A 22,328-nucleotide genomic window follows, 5' to 3' on the forward strand; every position below is an offset into this window, starting at 1 on the left:
TTTTGCTTCTGTGCATTAAGTTTTTGGCAATTTCTTTGCTTCTGTGCATGAGCAGAAGCAAAAATTGCGGAAATCTCATGCATGTAGCCCCTCATGAGATTTTGCTTCCTGCGCATGTGCAGAAGCAAAATCTTGCTCGGACACATATGTGCGAACCCTGGAGATGCAAAGCTGTGCATGCAGCTCAAATTTCACTACTGGTGTAGCGTCCTTATCCGTACGGGTAGCAACCAAATACTGCAGTTGCCAAGCATCTGAACTTTGACCATGTACATGCTACAATCATCGTAAGTGTGAAAATAATCGTGTCACTCTTTTCAGTATCATTGTAACTTTGAACAGTCACTGAACAAATGGTTATAAGTCAAGGACTACCTGCAGCATCTTCTTTGGGCTAAGGATTATACTTGGCTCTTGAATGGCATTCCTAGATTCAAAAAATAAATGTGTAGGCTCAGAATTAAAACCGAATTGAAATTACTTATATAATAGTTAAATAAACTGAAACCTTTAAAAAACTAAACAATTATATTTAACCTCTCCTTCATCTCTTTGATTCTGAGATAGTGATACAATTGGATCACCCCTTGGAATCAAATCAATCTGATACGTCAACCAAATCAGCGGACAGATGTTTGTATATGCACAATATATGGTATTACCAACAGCTTTTCAAGTGGCAATTTCAAGTCACACTAACAATTTGAATTGGATTATTTATTTGCGGCTTCTAATCATTTATTGATAAGTAGCAACTTTTAAAGATATTCTAGAGATGGGGGGATTGCACACGGCACCATTCAGATCAATGTGCGACCATTCTCTCTTTAATGAGTTTCATAGGGAAAAAAACACATGAGAAAGTTTAGATGTGGGTTTTTTGCACTCACAATCATAGTGTGCACTTATATGCATTGGATGATGATAAAAGGTTTCTCCAAAGAATTCTGAATGTTATAATTCAGATCAGAAGAAATTCCAAAACTAGTGTGGGAAACCACTGATCTAATTCCAAAGATTTTCTTCAGCTTTCTCTGCAACACGCAACTCTACCAAATAGACAGACACCAACACACAAGACCCTGAAAATTACTTGCCTTTCAGACCCTCCATATAGACATCCCACACTTCAGGATGATTGTTATGAAAGGCAACAATGCACCTCTTCAACCTTTCTAAATCAAGGAGGAAAAAATAGTCTCTAATGAATTTAGAAGCCAGGGCACATGAATCATCGGGTAACATGTTTGGCTCATTATTTACTTGTGAACTTTCATATACATTTAATTCAAAACATAAAGTTGTCAGCTCTGTCAGCTCTTTTTTAACATTATGTGCTATAAAAAATGGGGGTTTAATCTGGTAAGGCTGTTTGAAAATGGTCTCTGTCTTCAGAGGCTGCTCATGTAGTACATTATCAACCTGATAATTTATGACTGAATTAGTATTTTCTTCCCAAATTCCATCCTGTACTGTATTTGGATTTTCACTTTCACCATTTATTCCCAATACTGTGTTCGTTTCCTTATCTTCGGGCTCATTGTGTTGATCATTTAGCACATTTTCTTGAAAAGTTTTGTCTTCAGATTGAAAAGGCATTTCTTTGTCTCCCTCAGTTGTCTCATTATTTAAAATAACAGCTGCTTTTAATCCACAGGCTTCTTCAAGAAATGGAATCCAATCCATCAAAAGTGCCCTCAAGTTTTGTGATTGTAACAAAACAAGTGGATCCTGGAGTCTGGACCTTTAAAAGAAAAAGAAAGAATATTCAACTTATAGTTTCATGAATACAAAATTGTTGGCAAAGAATTCTGTTGCAATTCTATTTCAGATTCTTTTAATGGACTACAACATTCAAATACCTTTTTTATTTTCTTTATCATAATTTATAATTATTCAAATAAACACAATTATGAAGGCTGTCACATTTTTTTCATTGCCTTCCATTGAGGACCTGTATACTGCACGAGTCAAAAAGAGGGCGGGTAAAATATTTACTGACCCCTCACATCCTGGACACAAATTGTTTCAACTCCTACCCTCAAAATGTCGCTACAGAGCACTGCACACCAAGACAACTAGACACAAGAACAGATTTTTCCCGAACGCCATCACTCTACTAAACAAATAATTCCCTCAACACTGTCAGACTTTCTACTAAATCTGCACTTCTATTCTACTAGTTTTCCTCATCATTCCTATCACCCATTTCCTCCCATGTTGACTGTATGACTGTAACTTGTTGCGTATATCCTAAGATTTTTATTAATATTGCTTCTTCATTGCTTATTTGACCCCTATGACAATCATTAAGTGTTGTACCACATGATTCTTGACAAATGTATATTTTATTTTATGTACGTTGAGAGCATATGCACCAAGACAAATTCCTTGTGTGTCCAATCACACTTGGCCAATAAAATTCTATTCTATTCTATTCTTTATATACTTATACTTTAATGATTGCAATTGCAACAAATAAGTTTCAGCACAATCTGCCTACTACATGTAAAATTTCCATGGATAGATTCTCAAAGCCCCTGCAAAATATAGCAACTTATTTTTCCTGCCTCGTACAGCATTGAACTATCTGTGCAACTTCCATATTCTACTCTAACAAAATTGATGAACTTCCATACTGCCTGCAACTTCCAGAAGAAATTGAACTGAAATTTTTTTTTATGTTCAAGCTGAATTTTCAAGTTAGATTAACATCAAAATACACACACACACATAGACAGAAATCCTACTTCTGTACAGAGGGGGAAATGTTTCTTGTCAATTCCACCTTCTCCCTATAAACTATACATATGCCAGCTATCTGCAATCCGCTCTGAATGAAGATAATTTTTTAAAATGATCTTTCTCCCCTTTTCTTCTAGTAAACATTTCTACTGGATTGGAATTCTTTCCACAGAAAGATGTAGTTCATCTACATGCAGAACATGTGTCTGATCCATCCCATCCAATATACCGTACCCTACAAATGAGTTTAATCTGTCATTACTCAAAGAAATACATAGCAGTACACATTTCATTTTAAAAGACCTTAATTGACTTACATAGTTTCTGTAGTTACCGCTTTGAGATCTTTAAGGTAATCCTCTTCTGAAGACTGGCTCTGTAGCTCAACTCTTTTAATAAATAATAGGTGCATGTTAAAAAAAATCCTCTTTTGTTTCATTTCTGTACAGTTCTGTGGCATTTAGAAGATCAGTCTAGTCTTGTGATTATTTCTACATCCAATCTCTCATATTTCAACAGTACAAATACAGAGTTTAAAACCTAAATTTAATACATGCCTTCTTAGAAGCGTTCAGAGTAGACATTTAACCATGTTTATCATCAAATATCTATTTTGTATGCTTGATGATCTACACTTATATTGAAATGTACTAACTTTTAACCCCAGTTCAATTCCCATAGTAACTTTAAATGGCATTTTAAAATGGATCAAAATAAGAATTTTTAGGCATGCATCTGCAACATGGGAAGTCTAGCAAGGGTCTCAACAGTAGTAGTTTGCCTAATTCATTATCATACCAAAAGAAAAAGATGTTTGGGCACAGGGTGAAATGTAATCAGACTCACTCTTTTTCCAGAGGCTGAACTTCTAATCTGGCAGCCACTTCTGAGAGTGGCTCTTCATCTTTAACATCTTGTTTGATTCTATCAGGATTCAGATGAAGAGTACCAATTTTCTCAATCTTTTCTGTGGTTTTCCGTACAAAACTAGAAACACTAAAAATCGAAGTAAAAATGACATGATTCTCAGAAAAAGCAGAATGCTAAATGAAAGTGGATATCTTTAACACCACATTTGTTTTCACAGGCCGTTAAACAAATACTAAGAGAGTTTATTAAGTATTAGCATAGACTCAGAATCACTAAGAATCATCATCAATTATTACAGCAAAATACTATAGAAAAAAGGACTGCTTCTACAATTAAGATGTTTAGCCTTCTTTGAGAAATGTTTGCTATGTTTCATCTAAATATTTAACAAAATATTAAAACTCCACTATGAAAAATTAAAATACTGGCCAATGTATTTACGATATAAAAGTCTTCTTATGATTTCATTTCTGAGTTACTTACTTAAAATCTAGTTTATTAAATGTAATTGCAATTTTATTCTAATTTCTCATTTTACCGTTTGGGGGACCTGAACCAAAGAAAATTAAATGGAATATTGCAGGCAACAAATGGCAGAATTAAGTGCACTACTTCTCTACCATTCATATAGATAGATACCATCCATATAGATAGATACCATTCAGGTAGGTAGGTAGGTAGGTAGGTAGGTAGGTAGGTAGATAGATAGATAGATAGATAGATAGATAGATAGATAGATAGATAGATAGATAGGTTTGTTTGTTTGTTTGTTTGTTTAATTTGTATGCCGCCCCTCTCCGTAGACTCGGGGCGGCTCACAGCATACAATAAAACAATTCATGACAAACCTAATAGATTTTAAAAAAAAAAAACATTTTAAAACCCTATTATTAAACCAGACATACACACAGGCATACCATACATAAATTGTATAGGCCCGGGGGAGAGGAGGGGGGAATGCCTCAATTCCCCCATGCCTGATGGCAGAGGTGAGTTTTAAGGACGACATTGTTTAGTCAACAGGACCCAGAGAAGGCCAACTCTGTGGGACCTAATCAGTCGCTGGGATTTGTGCGGCAGAAGGCGGTCCTGGAGATATTCTGGTCCGATGCCATGAAGGGCTTTATAGTCCATAACCAACACTTTGAATTGTGACCAGAAATTGATCGGCAACCAATGCAGACTGCGGAGTGTTGGTGTAACATGGGCAAACCTGGGGATACCATTCTATATATTGCATATAAATTCGATTAACAAAATAAATACCATTCATATACTATATAGATTTGTTAAATATGTATCTTTTCTAAAATAGCTTTCAGAAATAAAAGAATTAACCATAATTGCCTGAGCTCAAGAACATATTGTACCTTGTATGCAAATCAAAAAATAAATTCTGTGATTTTAGGGAAATGCAGGTAATTAGATACTGCTTTTATTACAACCTGTAAAAAGCCTTTTTTTTTCAAATAACAGGATAAATAATAAAAGACAGAAAAACCTGAAAGTAATTTGTTACCATCCTCAAAACAGCATATCACTATTTAGAGCAAAAAAGAAGTAATAAAACTTCTGGTTTCATTTTAATTGTAAGTCACATTCATTTCCTCTGTGGTTTCAACCGTTTGTTTTAACTGATTAGAATAGATCCAAAAAATAGCATACATGAATAGAGAGGTATTTCCATTAGGAAATATCACCATATTCTTCACTGCTGCAGTTCTGACATCCATAACATATTGGGGTCCCTCTGACCTTCAAGGTCAACTTCTGGGAATGCATGGGAAGATCTCATTTCCTCTTTCCATCGCTAAACTGACATGTCTTGAAAGTCTGTGGGGCATTACTCCATGAAACTAAATGATAGGAAGTTCAGAACAGATAAAAGGAACCATTTACTCTGCACAATCAGTGACTACCAATTCAGCCAGTTTTAAGTCTTAATGTATGGAAGATAATTCTATTAAATTGTCATGAGAACAACGCTTCATACCAAATAAAAGTACTACAATATTGACAACCTGTTTGTCCTTTGGCCATTAGCAGATCAAGGTACTGATCAGATGAATCTTTTTATCTCTTTAAGTTTGGTTTTGCTTCTTTTTCTTATTCTATTTTCTCCTATTAAGACTGTCTCTTCGGCTCTTATAGTCGGGGTTTGGGTATACTTTAATGGAATTTGTTCCTAGAACAATTTTCTTTGGAAATGGTACAACTTGCTCTTCTGGTTAGATTCCCTGCTCCGTAGTGGTTTGTATGTAATATCATAGAAGCATTTACTTGTTTTGGTCTGCTTCCTCTAATTTTGATGTTAATATTTATATTACGGTATATTCTTTTGGATCATTGGCCAAGAACTGATTCTTGCTTCAGAATAAGACAAGAAGAGAATTGAAATTGCCCCTAAATGCTACAGAGAGTTGCTCCTCATAAAAAGACTGCAAACTAGCAACCTTCAGCTGATTTCACAACCTGCGGAGGTTGCGAACTCCCCAACTCTGTACACTTTCAAGAAGAGATTGGACTGCCATTTGGCTGGAGTGCTTTAGGATTCCTGCTCAGGCAGGGGGTTGAACTTGATGACCTGCATGGTCCCTTTCAACTCTAACAATAAATAAATAAAATAAATTTAGAGCTCCAGGAGATGAGGAAATAGCCAACTTTGCCCAAACCACAGTTACAACCTTTATGGACATTGGACACTTTATGGAAACCTTCCGATTTTTCTTTTTATTCTTTTACTTTGCATTAGTTTTTATCTTTTTAATTGTAACGTTTAGTAAAATCACTGTAAAAAAGGAAAGATGAGCAGTACAGAATAAAGTGTAGGAAAAATAGTGACATATCTTAAGAGATATATCAGTAAGAAAGAAAAGTATGATTCCATAAATAAGGGATTCTTACTTCTAAAAGAACTTCTATATTCAAGAAAATGTTATTAAATAATTTTGTTCATAAAATTAGCTATCTAGGTAAGGACAGAGGCAGATTACTTCCAATGCCAAAAATATTATACCAGGAAAAGAACAGAGAAAAAGGGGCACACATATTACTTGCAGCCTTGTTATCTGCAGGTTCACATATCTGTAGTTATCACAGACTAAATCTCACATCGAGGTTTGCACAGTTAATGTTTGTGGTCTTCTTTTTTGTTACTTTACAAAATTCGTAAAACGGCAGATGGGCTTTCGGTAGGCATAAAGTACCTCTTTCAAAGGAGTGGCAGATCCTGAGTCAGTCTAGTCACACAAGGCTCCATGCAGCCTCTTTGTGGCAGAAGATCATGTACTGCAAGGCAATTTGCTTTGCTGGTGACAGAGGAAGCTGTTTCACTCACACTATATAGTTCAAATAGACTTCTCTAATTTGTGCAACTTTTTCACAATCTCGTAAAGGAGTGTGTGAACCACATCAGTTGAATTAATGCTGCCCACAGAACTTTGGCAGCTTATTCTAAAAACTGTTTTGGATCATTGGGCAAGAATTGCTTGTGGTTAGGACAGTCCTTTCTTTTGAAGCCTTTAATCACAACACTGGTGATAGTGGAAAGTCTATACTTAGCAAGCACATAGTGTGAGTGGGGAACTCTCCTTACCGCCAGCTAAACATGTTGTCTCAAAGAAAACTAAACTATATGGAGTTTCAAAGCAGATTGATCCATTGAAATTTGTCACAACCAGGCCAGAAAAATAAAAAATGGTACAAAGTATAGGCATCTTCTCATGAAGTAAGTGGCTAGCTGTTGATTCTAAATCATTTACTGTATTTCCTAAAGGTGCAAGATCTTTTAACTACTTAGTGATATCTCAACACTCATAAGCAAAATACATCCTGGAGAAGTCCATTGCTCATTCCGCCACTGTGACATTTAAAAAAGAAATCTTAAGTCTCTATTAGCTAGTTTTGGGCAGGGTGAAAGCTAGGCTGGGGGGGGAAAGATATGGATTAACATGGTATGTTTAAATCAAACTAAACAAAAAAAATGATGGTAATGTATAAAACAATTCACACACAGGTTTTACCTGTCCTTAACAGCTTGAAGGGAGACGAGAGGAGAAGGGGAACGGAATGACAATGGAATACTGAATGGAAGAAAAGTCTCATTCCGAACATTGTCCACCACCAGAGAATCATGAGATATGCTATCTAATGAATAAAATTAAAATGTAAAGTCATAACATAAAACAACATTTAGGAATTTTGTCAAGTGATTTGCCTACAATGTTTAGGAATGGCCACATAACATTCCCCATTAGTTTTTTCAGATTAAAATAGATTTTTAAAAATTATCTAGCCACAACTGCCACCTTTTAAAAACATTATGGAAACGGGTCATTCATTTTGAATCTCTGAAGAACAGAATTTGAGAAACTTCTTTCCCACAAGAAGGTACAATTAGAATATGACAAAACATAATGGGGGGAAATCATTTTCCGCTAGAATTCATTCATTTTTATATGTCTCACAATGAAAAATGGCAGGAATGTAATTCCTTCATATTATAATTTATACCATCTGCACACCAATTATTAAAAGACTTTTTATTTTCTAAAACAAAGAAGTTCAACTAAAACAAAAATAGTAAGGATTTCCATTACCCTGTTCTAAGGGAGCAGGTTTGAATGAATTTGTATGTATAATTTTATATAGAAACATGCAAAACCTAGTTATCAGTGAATTTTCACGTTAATTATAATATATTACAGCTTACAAGGTGATAGCATATATCTGGTTTGAAAACTAAGTCAAATCTAATTATTATTTGGATGGGAAAAGTTCAGAATTCCTACAGACCCTTGACTTATAAGCAGCCACTTATTATCAACAGTACCACAAAATGCAATTATGCAAACGAAATATGGTCTTTCTGGCTGCTGTTCCTCAAAAGGATTTCCCAGCAAGAAGCAGCAGCATAAATATAAAAACAAAGGCTCCTTTAAGACCCAATGATGTTGTATTCTGTTGCATTATATGAAATAAATAATAGACCTGTTTATGAAAGCAATAGAGCAGTGAGAGAGAAACTTTTTTGGCTCGTTGCCAAAAGAGTGTGTGCACATGCTTGTGTATGTATGCCCACCTCTATGCTCTCCCAATGCATGCACACAACCACCTACACTGGCTCCCACAAATGTGCACAGGCCTCACTGAAGCCTCCGGAAGCCCGAGGATGGTGAAAAATGGCCCAACCGGAAGTTCCCAATGAACTTCCGGTTTATTTATTTATTGGGTTTATATGCCCGCTGGGTTGTTTTTCGCCATCCCAGGCTTTAGGTGGTTTCCCTGAAGCCTGGGGGAGAGCAAAAACAGCCGAAAAGAAGGCCAAAAATCAGCACATGTGCACTGGAGCTGACATAGGGCAATGCCTTGCATGTCCTCAGATGTGGCTTTGTGTGCCACCTGTGGCACGTGTGCCATACATTCGCCATCCTTGCAGTAGAGTATTTATAAGAAAGGGAAACTGTCCCAGATGTGGATACTCTGATATATTAAAAATTTATTTATTTATTTATTTATTGGATTTGTATGCCGGAGACTCGGGGCGGCTAACAGCAACAATAAAAACAGTGTACAATAGTAATCTGATGTTAAAAACGATTAAAAACCCATTAATATAAAAACCAAACATACATACATACATACCATGCATAGAATTGTAAAGGCCTAGGGGGCAAGAGGATCTCAATTCTCCCATGCCTGACGGCAGAGGTGGGTTTTAAGTAGCTTATGAAAGGCAAGGAGGGTGGAGGCAATTCTAATCTCTGGGGGGGAGTTGGTTCCAGAGGGCCGGGGCCGCCACAGAGAAGGCTCTTCCTCTGGGTCCCGCCAAGCGACATTGTTTAGTTGACGGGACCCGGAGAAGATCCACTCTGTGGGACCTAACTGGTCGCTGGGATTCGTGCAGCAGAATGTATCAAGTCTTTAAAGATTATCATGTCAAACTTTCAAACCATGACATTTTACTAAGCCAAAATGGCCAGATTCACACATACTGTGATTTACAAAACATAGCGTATAGGCTCACATAATACACTAAGCCAAAAAGGAAAGCAAGCATATTCTGCTTTGGAACACTGAGCAAAGCTGATCACTAAATTAGCTAATCAGCTAACTTCTGACCTATCATTAAAATTCAAAATTACTTACAGCTAAGTAAGAAAAGGGGACAAAACATATGGGGGAACACTTATGAAAATAGCACAGAATGGTGTCATTTTTATTATTCAGTCTTAATATGAAATTGGTATTCAGAATCAATGCAATCCTATCTTGATGTCAATTCAATGTCATTGATATGAAGTCCAAATAATGCCAAATGATTGGAATTAGAGCAACCATGTTCTCCAAGTAATCAAAGCATGCCCAACTACTTGATTATAAAAGTACATAACAAACATTTAAATTACCATGTTCAAGCTGCTGTTCTTCTTGTTGCTGCATGTGAAATTCTTTCAGCCTTTCATCTTCTGATAAGGTTTGGCTATGTAAGGAACAAGAATCTTCATCAGACTGACTGTTTCTTCTACTAATAACACGATAAATTCCAGAATCTAATATGCTGAAACTCTCCTGTTAAGAAAACCACAATATAGACTATGTATTGTTTCTTGCAGCATTAAATGTAGATTTATTTTATGATAAAACGAAGCCAAGTTGCTTTAATGGCCTATAGATTTTAAGAAGAAATACTACATGTTTAACTTTCCAATTAAATGAAATGTAGAGATGGGACTAGTATTCAGTTCTACCGCCCAAAATTATAGCATTACCCCAAATGCATGCATCACAAGTAGATATAGCAAGTGCATTGTTAGTGCTATTATGGGTTATTTGCAAAAGAAAAAAATATTGATTTCCTAGAGAATTATTATTGAAGGCAAAATACATATTGAATTTCTCCAAATCATATTATGCTCTAATTTTCTATTAAATCAAGAGACTCTTGGGGCAATATAACATACAAGCCAAAAGTTAGCTTCAATTTAAAAAAAATTGTAGTACATACTATATTGGACAACTTCCTAACATATCTCATATAACACATACAATGAAAAAAAAATAGGAATGTATTTACATGTGAAGAAATACTACTTCTTCTGCTGCTGCATGCAGAGTCTAAAGGCTCAAGTTTTGAGATCAGTTCTTCGAGTTGAGTAATGAGATCAGTTTCTGTTGACAGATCCAACTGTGACTTCAGATGTTCCAGCTTATCTACAGGAAGAAGCTTTCTTGCCTAACAATGCACAAAATGAATGTCTGAGGAAAAAGACATCAAGGCTTTATAAAATTATAGCAGAGTTTTAAATTTGTTTGGGGAAATACACTACAAACCCATTAATTATAAATAGTCCAATTTATAGATTATTCTTTATACAGTTATTATTAACACATTATTAGTTATGACTTAATTATTTAATATATTTTTACTACTTTATAGTTTATAGATTCCAATTAACTTCAAGAGCCAGTTTGATTTATTGCTTAAGGCAGAACTAGGACCTGGAATCTTCTGGAAGACAGACAACCAGGAGATTGTGAGTTCTTATCCAACACAAACGATAGATTTTTAGTAAAATGATACTGACAGTTAACAAACAGGAAACGAAAGAATTAAAATGATATGTATCTAATACTGAAGATATTAAAGAAACAATAAGATTTCATTACTAAAAATTGTTATTAGAAAGATTGAACAATGAACTGAACCATCTTAAATCATGTTAGTTTATGAAGATGAAAATTCTAATTATTAAAAAGGAACCCACTATATGCTTTGGAAATACCCATCCCATATAGTTCAAAATGATCTTCAAATCCCTAGAACACAAGTGTCAAACTTGATCATGCTACATGATGTATGGTGATATTTTTTGCCTTTGTGGAGCCAGAGTGGGTGTGGCCTCACGTAATGCAGCCGGCCTGCAGGGGGGAGCCAGCATTGTCCAAAGACTTGCCCAAGTGGACAGCATAACTATATGCCAAGGTACACAGAATGCTGTTACCTCCCCATCAAAGTTGTACCTATTTATCTACTTGTATTTGCCTGCTTTCGAACTGCTAGGTAGACAGGAGCTTAAGTGATTAACAGGAGTTCATTCCATTACTTGGCACTTGGGTCACAAACCTAGGCTGGCAGCTTCCCAACTGACAAGTTCAGTGACTTTAACTGCTGACCATTGCCAGCTGTAAACCTTAAGATGAGTTGATTTTTAAAACATAGCAATAGATTTGTATGGTAAAAAAAGGTACCAGAGTTATAAATAAAATGAATATATTAAACATTGAATAAAAACATTTATTACCCGACACAAAACAATAGAATTCTGGAAGAGACAACACATTTTGGCTGCAAGAGTCCACAAACTTCTTCTAAGCAATCGTTCCACGCATTTTTCAATTGTCAGAAGGGAGAGATGAGAGACTCTTCCATTTGTATGTAAGCAGAAGAGTTCATTTTTATATATTGCAATATCATAGATGTCTAGAAAGAAAAATATTACAACTTTAGTCAAAACTTCAGTTCAAAACCAGCTACAAATGCTGCACTTATGTCGTAATTAAAAATAAATTTGCTCTTCTCTTTAAAATATTCTGTTTACAGGAATATGAAGGACAAGATGATAGCATATCTGTCCTGTGTTAGAAACAGACAATTCTCTATTGGGATACGTAGCCTATCCCAGTTATTCAACACAGAATTTGTACTTTTTTTTCTTTCCTTCAAAAGGGGACCTCCTTTATATAATTCAATAATTAATTATAATTTAAGGAAATAACCAAAAGAGGAAGCAAAAGGAGTGGGAAGATCACCAATAATAAGTCAATCACCATTACTCTGCTCAAATAAGAACTGCAAGTAACTAAGTCTTAAATATAACATATTAAATATAATATGTTAAAGGCTTAAATAAGGTCCAGGAGGGAAGTGTTTTTAATAGGAAAGTGAACACAAGAACAAGGGGACACAATCTGAAGTTAGTTGGGGGAAAGATCAAAAGCAACATGAGAAAATATTATTTTACTGATTTTACTGAAAGAGTAGTAGATCCTTGGAACAAACTTCCAGCAGACGTGGTAGATAAATCCACAGTAACTGAATTTAAACATGCCTGGGATTAACATATATCCATCCTAAGATAAAATACAGAAAATAGTATAAGGGCAGACTAGATGGACCATGAGGTCCTTTTCTGCCGTCAGACTTCTATGTTTCTAAGTCTTCAGTTATGTAATACATGTCTGCATACATTTGTTGGGATGCAAGTTTACAAGACAGGTATAGTAGTCCTCCTTTAGCAATAACAACTAAGATAGGCAGTTCAATCATTAAGCAAAGAAGCCATTAAGTGGACAACCATGTGACTGTGACCGCCTTATGATTTTACTTCAACTTTCCTTTGGTTGACAGCATCAGAAGGATAGGAACCCAAACAGCAAGGTGGGCCCAAACGGTGGAGAAGGTTCCTAGAATTTGAGTCATGGGGGAACCAGGTGAAAGGACAAAACCCCACCCTGTGGAATGCTCACCCTGGACAGGGCTAATCAGCAAGGACAGAATTGATGTTTGTATTTACATTCATTGGAAAGGAAGGGAGTAAGCAGACACAGACCACAAATAGAAAGAAAGAAATGTGATGCAACCCTGTTTGCCTAGTAGCTCAACGTAGCTGTCTAGGACAGTGTTTCCCAACCTTGGCAACTTGAAGATATCTGGACTTCAACTCCCAGAATTCCCCAGCCAGCATCTGCTGGCTGGGGAATTCTGGGAGTTGAAGTCCAAATATCTTCAAGTTGCCAAGGTTGGGAAACACTGGTCTAGGAGACAAAGAAACTGATCCAGGTCTCATCAATTTCAGAAAACAGCTTCTATTCAATTAAGATGTTTTGTGGTTAGCAGATTTTAGGGACTCCTGTGCACAAGAGAAAAGCCGTTAAGGAAGATATAGTGTTTAGGCAATCTGGAGGAGAGGGGGGGGGGGAATGGCTCAGGCACAGGACAATGCATAATGGCTGACTCTAATTGACAAATATAGTGATACCTCGTCTTACAAATGCCTTGTCATACAAACTTTTCGAGATACAAACCTAGGGTTTAAGATTTTTTTGCCTCTTCTTCCAAACTATTTCACCTTACAAACCCACCACCGCCACTGGGATGCCCTGCCTCCGGAATTCCGTTGCCAGCGAAGCACCCATTTTTGCGCTGCTGGGATTCCCCTTAGGCTCCCCTCCATGGGAAACCTCACCTCCGGACTTCCATGTTTTTGTGATGATGCAGGGAAATACCAGCAGGGGAATACCAGCAGCGCAAAAATGGGCGCTTCGCTGGCAACGGAAGTCCGGAGGTGGGGTTTCCCAGCGAGAGGAGCCTCAGTGAAATCGCAGCATCTCAAAAACACAGAGGTCTGGAGGTGGGGTTTTGAGGACTTCGATGTTTTTGCGATGCTGTGATTTCACTGAGGCTCCCTTCGCTGGGAAACCCCATCTCCGGACTTCCGTTGCCAGTAAAGCACTCATTTTTGCGATACTGAGATTCCCCTGCTGGGATTCCCCTGCAGCATTGCAAAAACACAGAAGTCCGGAGGTGGGGTTTCCCATGGAGGGGAGCTTCAGGGGAATCCCAGCAGCCCAAAAACGGGTGCTTCGGCTGGCAAAAGGGGTGAATTTTGGGCTTGCACGCATTACAGTAGTCCCTCACCTATCGCTGGTGTTACGTTCCAGACCTGGCCGCGATAGGTGAAATCCGCGATGGGGAATTTATCGACTGATAGTACTTATTTAAGTACTTTAAGTAATTTAATATTGGATTTGTCTTGTATTGCTGTTGCTGTGAGCCGCCCCGAGTCTGCGGAGAGGGGCGGCATACAAATCTGATTAAACTAAACAAACTAAACTAAACTTATTTAAGTATTTATATTGTAATTGTTTGGTAAGTTTTCATTGTTTTAAGTGTTTATAAACCCTTCCCACACAGTATTTATTTTAGATACAGTATTTAAATACAGTATTTACAATTTTAGATTTTTTTTTTTAAAAAAAACCTGCCGATCGAGTTCGGCGGGCTGTTTAAATCTGCCGATCGACTTTCTCAGAAACCCGCGATGAAGTGAAGCCGCAGTAGGTGAAGCGCGGTATAGCGAGGGACTACTGTAATCACTTTTCTATTGATTCCTATGGGAAACATTGTTTCGTCTTACAAACTTTTCACCTTAAGAACCTCGTCCCGGAACCAATTAAGTTTGTAAGGCAAGGTATCACTGTACATGACTGAGAAAAAGAGAGGCTGCAAAGGTCATAGAGTTGCTTTTGCCTGTCATACAGCAAACAGGGTTGTATTAAAATGTGATTTATCATACAATAAACACTTTAAACTGTTGGAGGAGGATGTTTGGGCAGATTTAAAACTTCCTGGCACTGTTTCAAGAGTGCCTAAAAGCAATTTATGTTTACCTTTCACTTCGCTCCAAAGGAGAATTTGGACATTCTGAGGAATGAAAATATAAATGCCTCTTTCTGTCCACGTCATTATACAGTGCTCACTGTAAGGAAACGGAATACTTTTAAAGAAAATGTACATGGCCAAAACGTCTTGTTTGCTTTTCACCAATGCTATTCTTAATGTTTGACTATTCAAAAGAGGAACACCCCCACTGTATGATGAGATGCATTCCTTAGAACAGGTGGAGGGAAAGAGACTCTTTCCTCTCAAACCACAAGGTTGGCTTATCCAAGATTTGTTCTCACTTGCCCTCTAATCTGCAAAATTCCCCCCACTAAGCTCAAATAATTCTTATAGGCAGCCTGGAGTCACTTTCTCACAAGATTCTATGAATTAGAAAATAAAATAAAAGAAAATTTTAAAATAATTGTTTCCACATAAACAAGCAGAGATGATAAAAATGTAATGTGAGAAGACGCTTGTTTAAGATTGCAGCACAGAAACAATGCACTGCGCTCATCATACTTGTTAGGGCAGGAAATGTTTTTAGTGAAATTAAAAGAGCAGAAGTTTCTGTGAGTCATAAAAAGTCACAGAAATTGCTCGTATGACAATGTAGTTTACTTTAGTTTATTTTACTTTATTGTCATTGCACCTCATACAATGTAATTAAATTCCATTCTCAGTGTATATTATAACTATAACAATAAAACCACAAACACACATCCTTCACATTCTATACAATTGAACTGAAAACCCAATATTGCACTAATATTTCACTATACAGTAGTAGAATTCAACGCTTAATTTAATTTAATTTATTGTATTTCTATGCCACCCAACTCCTGAAAGACTCTGGGCGGCTTACAACAAGATATAGAAAATACATTTAAAAACAACATGAAAGATTAAAACACAGTTTAAAAATCACATACATACATATCATTCAGGCCAGACCTCACAAATTGGCCCCAAGCCTGCTGGAAAAGCCAGGTCTTCAATGCTTTCCGGAAGGCCAATAGATTTTGGGCACTCCAGATCTCAGGGAGTAGTTGGTTCCAGAGAGCCAGGGCAACCACAGACAAGGCCCTTCCCCGCGGGCCCGCCAGCTGACCAACTCTGTGGGATCTTACTGGTCACTGGGAACTATGAGGTAGAAGGCAGTCTCAAAGATAACCTGACTCTGAGCCATGTAGGGCTTTAAAGGTAATGACCAACACCTTGAATTGAGCCTGGAAACCAATAGGGAGCCAGTGCAGCTCACAGAGAATTGGCGTAAAGTGAGTGTAGCTTGGTGCACCCATAACCACACACGCGGCTGTATCCTGGACCAATTGTAGTCTCCAAACACTCTTCAGGGGTAGCCCCATGTAGCGTGCATTGCAATAATCCAACCATGAGATGATATAGTTACTGCCCTGGGATAGAAGCTGTTTTTCAGCCTATTTGTCCCTGTTTTTATTATCCTGTGCCGCCTGCCAGATGGTAATAGTTAAAAAAAAAAAGGATTACAAAAACCAATAAATAAAACATTATTTAATAACTTGCATGTTTACAAACCCAGCCAATTTTCCTTTATTCAAAAAAAACCTGGAGGAAAACCATAGGTTAAACCAAAATGTGAAGTGTCACTATCTCTTAATAATACAAAACATTTTTGGAGATGAATGACATACAATTCGTACATAAGCAAAAGAGATAAATCAAATAAAAATTTAAGAAATGTCAATTTATAAAAATAAAAATATTGCTTTACCTTAAATAAAGCAGCTTGGGGAATGCCAAGGACTGAGGAGAGCATACAGAAGCATCATACTCCAGATCCTCCCTTTTAAAAAAAGCACATTTATGTATATTAGGGTTTAGTGCTACTAATTGCTTATTTCATGCTTCTGAACTAATTTGTTAAATAACGAGTTGAAGAATGGGTACTGCTTATAGTTTTGAATAACTTTATTTCAAATTCTTTTCTTGAATTTATTCATTTACTTTCTTTACTTCAAACGGTACCTTATTTTTTTAGAATGTTCCCAAACACTTAAACATATTTTTCCTATTATAAACCATTTGTCTATAACAATAGAAAGATTATTAATGTACAAATGTTACCCATGAAAGTGACACATTATAGACAGTTTCAGACAAATATTTGAAAGTTTGGCACTCTGTCAACCCAACATAAATCTATTTCTTGCAATGTTTCTACAATTGGATATTATCAGGATTTTTTTATATAATCACTGTGTAAAAAGATATATCACTAAAACTAGCTCAGACTGTGTATCTTTGTGTGCCTGTCCATGTCAGTTTTCTTAAATGATTCTGTAGAAACATACCACAAGGAAGGAGTACGACAGTACTTTTTCAAACACATTATATTAAAAGGGGTAACTTTCTGTAAGCTAAACCTCACTTCATCAGATAGTTGATGTGAGCCACACTCACCAAAGCTTCTGCCTTTTAATGAAATGCATTAGTCTGAAAAGGTACTTGTTGTGGATCTCTTCCTATGTGAATCAGCAGAGAAATTTCAGAAGCAATTCAAATAGGTATCACTTTAAAGGCACCTTCACATAATCTTCATGATCTTGTATATGCATATGTCACTAGAATGACTACCTCAAAGTCACAGACAGCATTTGCACTGGTAACTCTTAGGTTTTTGTTTCAGCTTCTCACTTTAAGTTACATATTGGAACGTTGATGAAAATCTTTCCAAGTATTAATCAAGCCTGGCACACACCCCATTAGATTTCAAAAGCCTATACATCCCATGGTTGCATTAGGATCAATACCTGATACTAATAACAGGAAGAGGTGGTGATGACAACAACTGTTTGAATTGATGTGTACTCAGCACTTCCCCTTCAAAGTTCACTTCCCATATCCGTGAACCCGGCCGTGCACAATATATCAGTGACTGTTGATTTGCCCCACTCTTTCCAATAGGGAAAAAACAAGCTCCATATTCACCATCTCTTTCCTTATTTCCAATCTTCCAAAACTTCTCCCTATTTAACAAAAAAAAAATGAATTTAGAAGAAAATTTACTGAACATTATTTTTAAAAATCCAAAGTTTTAAAGACATTTGCATCCATAAAGGTTATATAGATAGATAGATAGATAGATAGATAGATAGATAGATAGATAGATAGATAGATAGATAGATAGAGATATAGATGTTATTTTTAATATTATGAAAAATATAAGAAATTACACCCAACAGCAGAAAAATGAAAGTGCTTTAGATTAATGGGGTTTTCCTGTCTCCTTCCCGGACCTTCATTTTCCTATAGTATCAAAAGCCACTCCTAAAAATTGAAGAACTTGCTGGAACAATATCAGAACTTGTCTGTGCTATCTTGCCTTGACGTCTGGGAAATGTGAAGGTTGAGGCAGCCAAAGCTTATATGAGTCTTAAATTTTATTATATTTACCCTCTTTTGGTGCACAATCTTTAAAGCAAATTATTTATGAAACGCTATCTTGGATTACACAGAGGGAGAACAAAGCAAAAGAAATAGAAAGCCTGTAAACTGTTTGATATCCTTGGAAGTAAAGTTAGTAACGTTACTGCATCAGCACACTTCAAGATTATAAAATGTATAGGCTTTAACACTCTGAATATTACAACTAAACATAAAGAAATCACAAAGTTGTAAAATCAGCTATCTAAACTAGACAGTATTCTGAGAATACTGTAAAGAGCAAATTTTCAATTACAACTATGCTTTTAAAGTTAAAAAAAGCTAATCCTCAACTTACAACCACAATTGAGCCTCAAATTTCTTTTTCTAAGCAAGACAGCGGTTTTGCTCCACTTTATGATCTTTCTTGCCACAGTTGTTAAGTGAACCACTGCTTTGCTTGCAAAAAGGTCGCAAAAAGTGATCACATGACCCCAGGGCAGTGTAACTGTCATAAATAAATGCCAGTCGCCAAGTGTCCAAATTTTGATGACACTGCCATGGAGATGAGGCTACAAGTTGTTAAGTGAGATAAATGGTCCTGTTACTTTTCTCAAAAGCACTGCAACTTTGAATAGCTACTAAATGAATGGTTGTAAACTGAAGACTACTGCATCTGCCCTCTTTGTAAAGTTTTGATTGAAACTGCTAACTAATTAAACCGATGAAGGAAAGGTTTTAGTATTAAAAGAATGATCCCCATTAGAGATGGCTACAAACAAAAGGAGTAGCCCACTAACTGAAATTGTCTGTCTGTCTGTCTGTCTGTCTAATTTTGAAACACCCATCTCCCTAAGAAGAGAGACCCAAGGCCCATGAAATATAAAGACAGTATATAAAAGTCAAAATTTGGAAAGAGGTAAGGAAAATTAAAAGTCAATGTTAAAAATTAATTAAAAATGGAGGGCTTTTAGAGTGCTAATCAGCCCCACAACCCCTCCATTTTCTCCAAGCAAGGAGAGGACCATGTTTTTGCATGTTTCTGGAAGGTGAGAACAGTGGGGCCCCACCTCACCTCTGGAGACAGAAATATTCCAAAGGGCGGGGCCCAGGGGAAGAGCCTTCTCTGTGGCGGCCCTGGCCCTCTGGAACCAACTCCCCCTGGAGATTAGAATTGCCCACACCCTCCTCGCCTTTCGCAAGCTCCTTAAAACCCACCTCTGCCATCAGGCATGGGGGAACTGAGATATTCTTTCCTGGTATGCATGGTATGTTTGTTTGTATGTATGTTTGGTTTTACAATAAGGGTTTTTTAGTTGTTTTAGTATTAGATTTACATGCTGTTTTTTATTACTGTTGTTAGCCGCCCCGAGTCTATGGAGAGGGGCGGCATAAAAATCCAATAAATAAATAAATGGGGGCAATAACAGAAAAGGCCCTCATCCTGGATGTCACCAATTGGAATTCTTTAACTGACAGGGTCCACAACATACTTTCTCTACCTGACCAGATGGGACTGGGTGATATAATGGGACGAAGACAGTTATGTAGATAGTTTGGCCACATGCTAAATAGAGATTTTAAAGGTCATACCCAGTTCCTTGACCTAGAGCCAGAAGCAAATTTTTATACCCACTACATGTGTGCCATACTTTGGGTGCCCAGGATTGCCTGCCTAGACACATCCTTACACCAGTTGGAGTTTCCAAGCATTTTTTGAGGGTAGTACAATGGGTCATATGAATCCGCTCTGAGGACTTTGGAGGGGGATGCGGAGCAGCGCCAAGAAGTTGCCGAGGGCTCCGACCCAGGAGTGAAGAGGCCAGGCTCAGCGGAGAGTTCAACGGAAGGACAACTGAATGGACAGAGGAATAAGAGAGGCTCAGCTGCATCTGGAGAGAGCAGAGGCCCTGCAGGAAGAGCAGGAGGGAGAGGCACAGCTGCAACTGACCAGCAGGAATGAGGGGGAATTGCCTCCTCCACCTGACCCACAAATGCGCAGGGCTGAGAGGAGGTGGGCACAATGGAAATCAGCCAGGCTATTCGTGAGATGGCAGCATTGCCCCTCATGATAACCTGCACCGGTCAGTGGTTATTCCTTCCTTCCTTCATTCCTTCCTTCATTCATTCATTCATTCCTTCATTCCTTTCCTTCCTTCCCTTCCTTCCTTCCTTCCTACCTTCATTCATTCATTCATTCTCCCTGACAAAGAGAGAGGGAATAAATGAAGGAAGATAAAAAGCAGATTTATATCATGTGTTCTAGTTAATTTTTAACTAACTAGATTGCTGTCAATTAAGTAGCCATAGTAAACTACAGTATCTGTGTTACAGTACCCTTCTGCAATTTAAAGTATTTATGTTTTATACCAGTGATGGCGAACCTATGGGTGCCCCAGGTGGCCTGTGGTGCCATATCTGCTGGCGCATGAGCCGTTGCCCTAGCTCAGCTCCAGCACACATGTGCGCACCAGCCACCATATTTTTGGCTCACATGGAGGCTCTGGGACAGCACGTTCAGATTCCGGAAGCCTCTGGAGTCTGGGGAGGGTAAAAAAATGGGCCTACAAGGCCTACCAGAAGTTGGGAAACGGGCTGTTTCTGGCCTTCAGAGGGCCACTGGGGAGAGGGCAAAACTGCCTCCCCAGGATAGAATTATGGGTGTGGGCACTCACGCAGGCACGATAGTGTGTGCACACACGCTTTCGGCACCCAAGGGGGAAAAGGTTCACCATCACTGTTTTATACCTTATTATTAGTGGTGAAATCCTCCTGGTTCTCTCTGGTATGTGAAAGTCGGTAGCAGCGGTGGTGCATTATTTGGAAAACCGGTAGCGGTGGCAGAACGAGGCTCCACCCACTTGCCCGGACGTCAGTTACTTCTGGGTTTAACCCTCTGCGCATGGGCAAAGCCATCTGCACATGCGCAGTGGATCAAAAAACAGATGTGATGTCAGACCATGCATAAGCGAAGTGAGCACACGTGCATAGCACACGCATTTCCAAACCAGTAGGGAAGGTAAGTAGAATTATTGCTTATTATGATATTCCTTATTTTCAACATAGTTACAACTATTACCTCAATGTATGCAATATTTTCATGTTGTAGCTTTCAGAATAATAAACTAGTCCTCATGTAGAATTCATGACAATCTGAGTTTGAGATCCTTGAACTAACACATGTAATCTAATCTTACCTTCAGGTGTGTGACAAAAATATATGCCCTTATTTCTAAGTGCAAGTACTATTTTCAAAGGTGCCTTGCAGATCACCTGCATGGCTTCAAATTTTCAGACTAAGTAATAATATTTTAATTACCTCTCTGTGTCACATAAATAAGAGCGTGTCAGAGAAGAGATAAGCAATCTGCCATCCAGATAGTCAAGCTGAACCACACGAGAATCAACCGTGGTTATAATATGAATGGGAAACATCACAAATGCAGCAGCAGCCTATAGAAAAAAATGAAAATGCACTCATGTTTTTCATGTCTAATTAATCCATTCATAGAGAACAGGAGTTTCAAAATTAAATTACTTAGATAAATTGTTCAAGAAAACAAAGAATTGCCCCCACCCTCCTCGCCTTTCGTAAGCTCCTTAAAACCCACCTCTGTCGTCAGGCATGGGGGAATTGAGATATTCCTTTCCCCCCAGGCCTATACAATTTATGCATTGTATGTTTGTGTGTATGTTTGGTTTTTAATAAGGGTTTTTAGTTATTTTAAATATTAGATTTGTCATATGCTGTTTTATTGTTGTTGTTAGCCGCCCGAGTCTACAGAGAGGGGCGGCATACAAATCTAATAAATAAATAAAATAAATAAATAAAAGAAAATATATGTATAGAATTAATCTTTTTTTG

The 22,328-nt window shown here is 37.5% G+C and overlaps 1 protein-coding gene across 1 annotated transcript in view; it reads right to left on the reverse strand.

Moving 5' to 3' along the window:
* Window positions 1-22,328, reverse strand: part of HPS5 (HPS5 biogenesis of lysosomal organelles complex 2 subunit 2) — a 42,945-nt gene that overhangs the window by 12,091 nt on the left and 8,526 nt on the right. The window contains exons 6-16 of the mRNA XM_070764430.1: window positions 21,783-21,916; window positions 17,851-18,066; window positions 16,812-16,883; window positions 15,067-15,155; window positions 11,919-12,097; window positions 10,691-10,849; window positions 10,023-10,185; window positions 7,638-7,761; window positions 3,592-3,741; window positions 3,063-3,134; window positions 1,098-1,744 (exon numbers count right to left, since the gene is read on the reverse strand). Coding sequence (XP_070620531.1) covers window positions 1,098-1,744; window positions 3,063-3,134; window positions 3,592-3,741; window positions 7,638-7,761; window positions 10,023-10,185; window positions 10,691-10,849; window positions 11,919-12,097; window positions 15,067-15,155; window positions 16,812-16,883; window positions 17,851-18,066; window positions 21,783-21,916 — 2,005 coding nt within the window. The remainder of the gene's footprint in view (window positions 1-1,097; window positions 1,745-3,062; window positions 3,135-3,591; window positions 3,742-7,637; window positions 7,762-10,022; window positions 10,186-10,690; window positions 10,850-11,918; window positions 12,098-15,066; window positions 15,156-16,811; window positions 16,884-17,850; window positions 18,067-21,782; window positions 21,917-22,328) is intronic.

Source organism: Erythrolamprus reginae, chromosome 1 (genome assembly GCF_031021105.1).
Source record: "Erythrolamprus reginae isolate rEryReg1 chromosome 1, rEryReg1.hap1, whole genome shotgun sequence".
Lineage (NCBI taxonomy): Eukaryota > Metazoa > Chordata > Lepidosauria > Squamata > Dipsadidae > Erythrolamprus > Erythrolamprus reginae.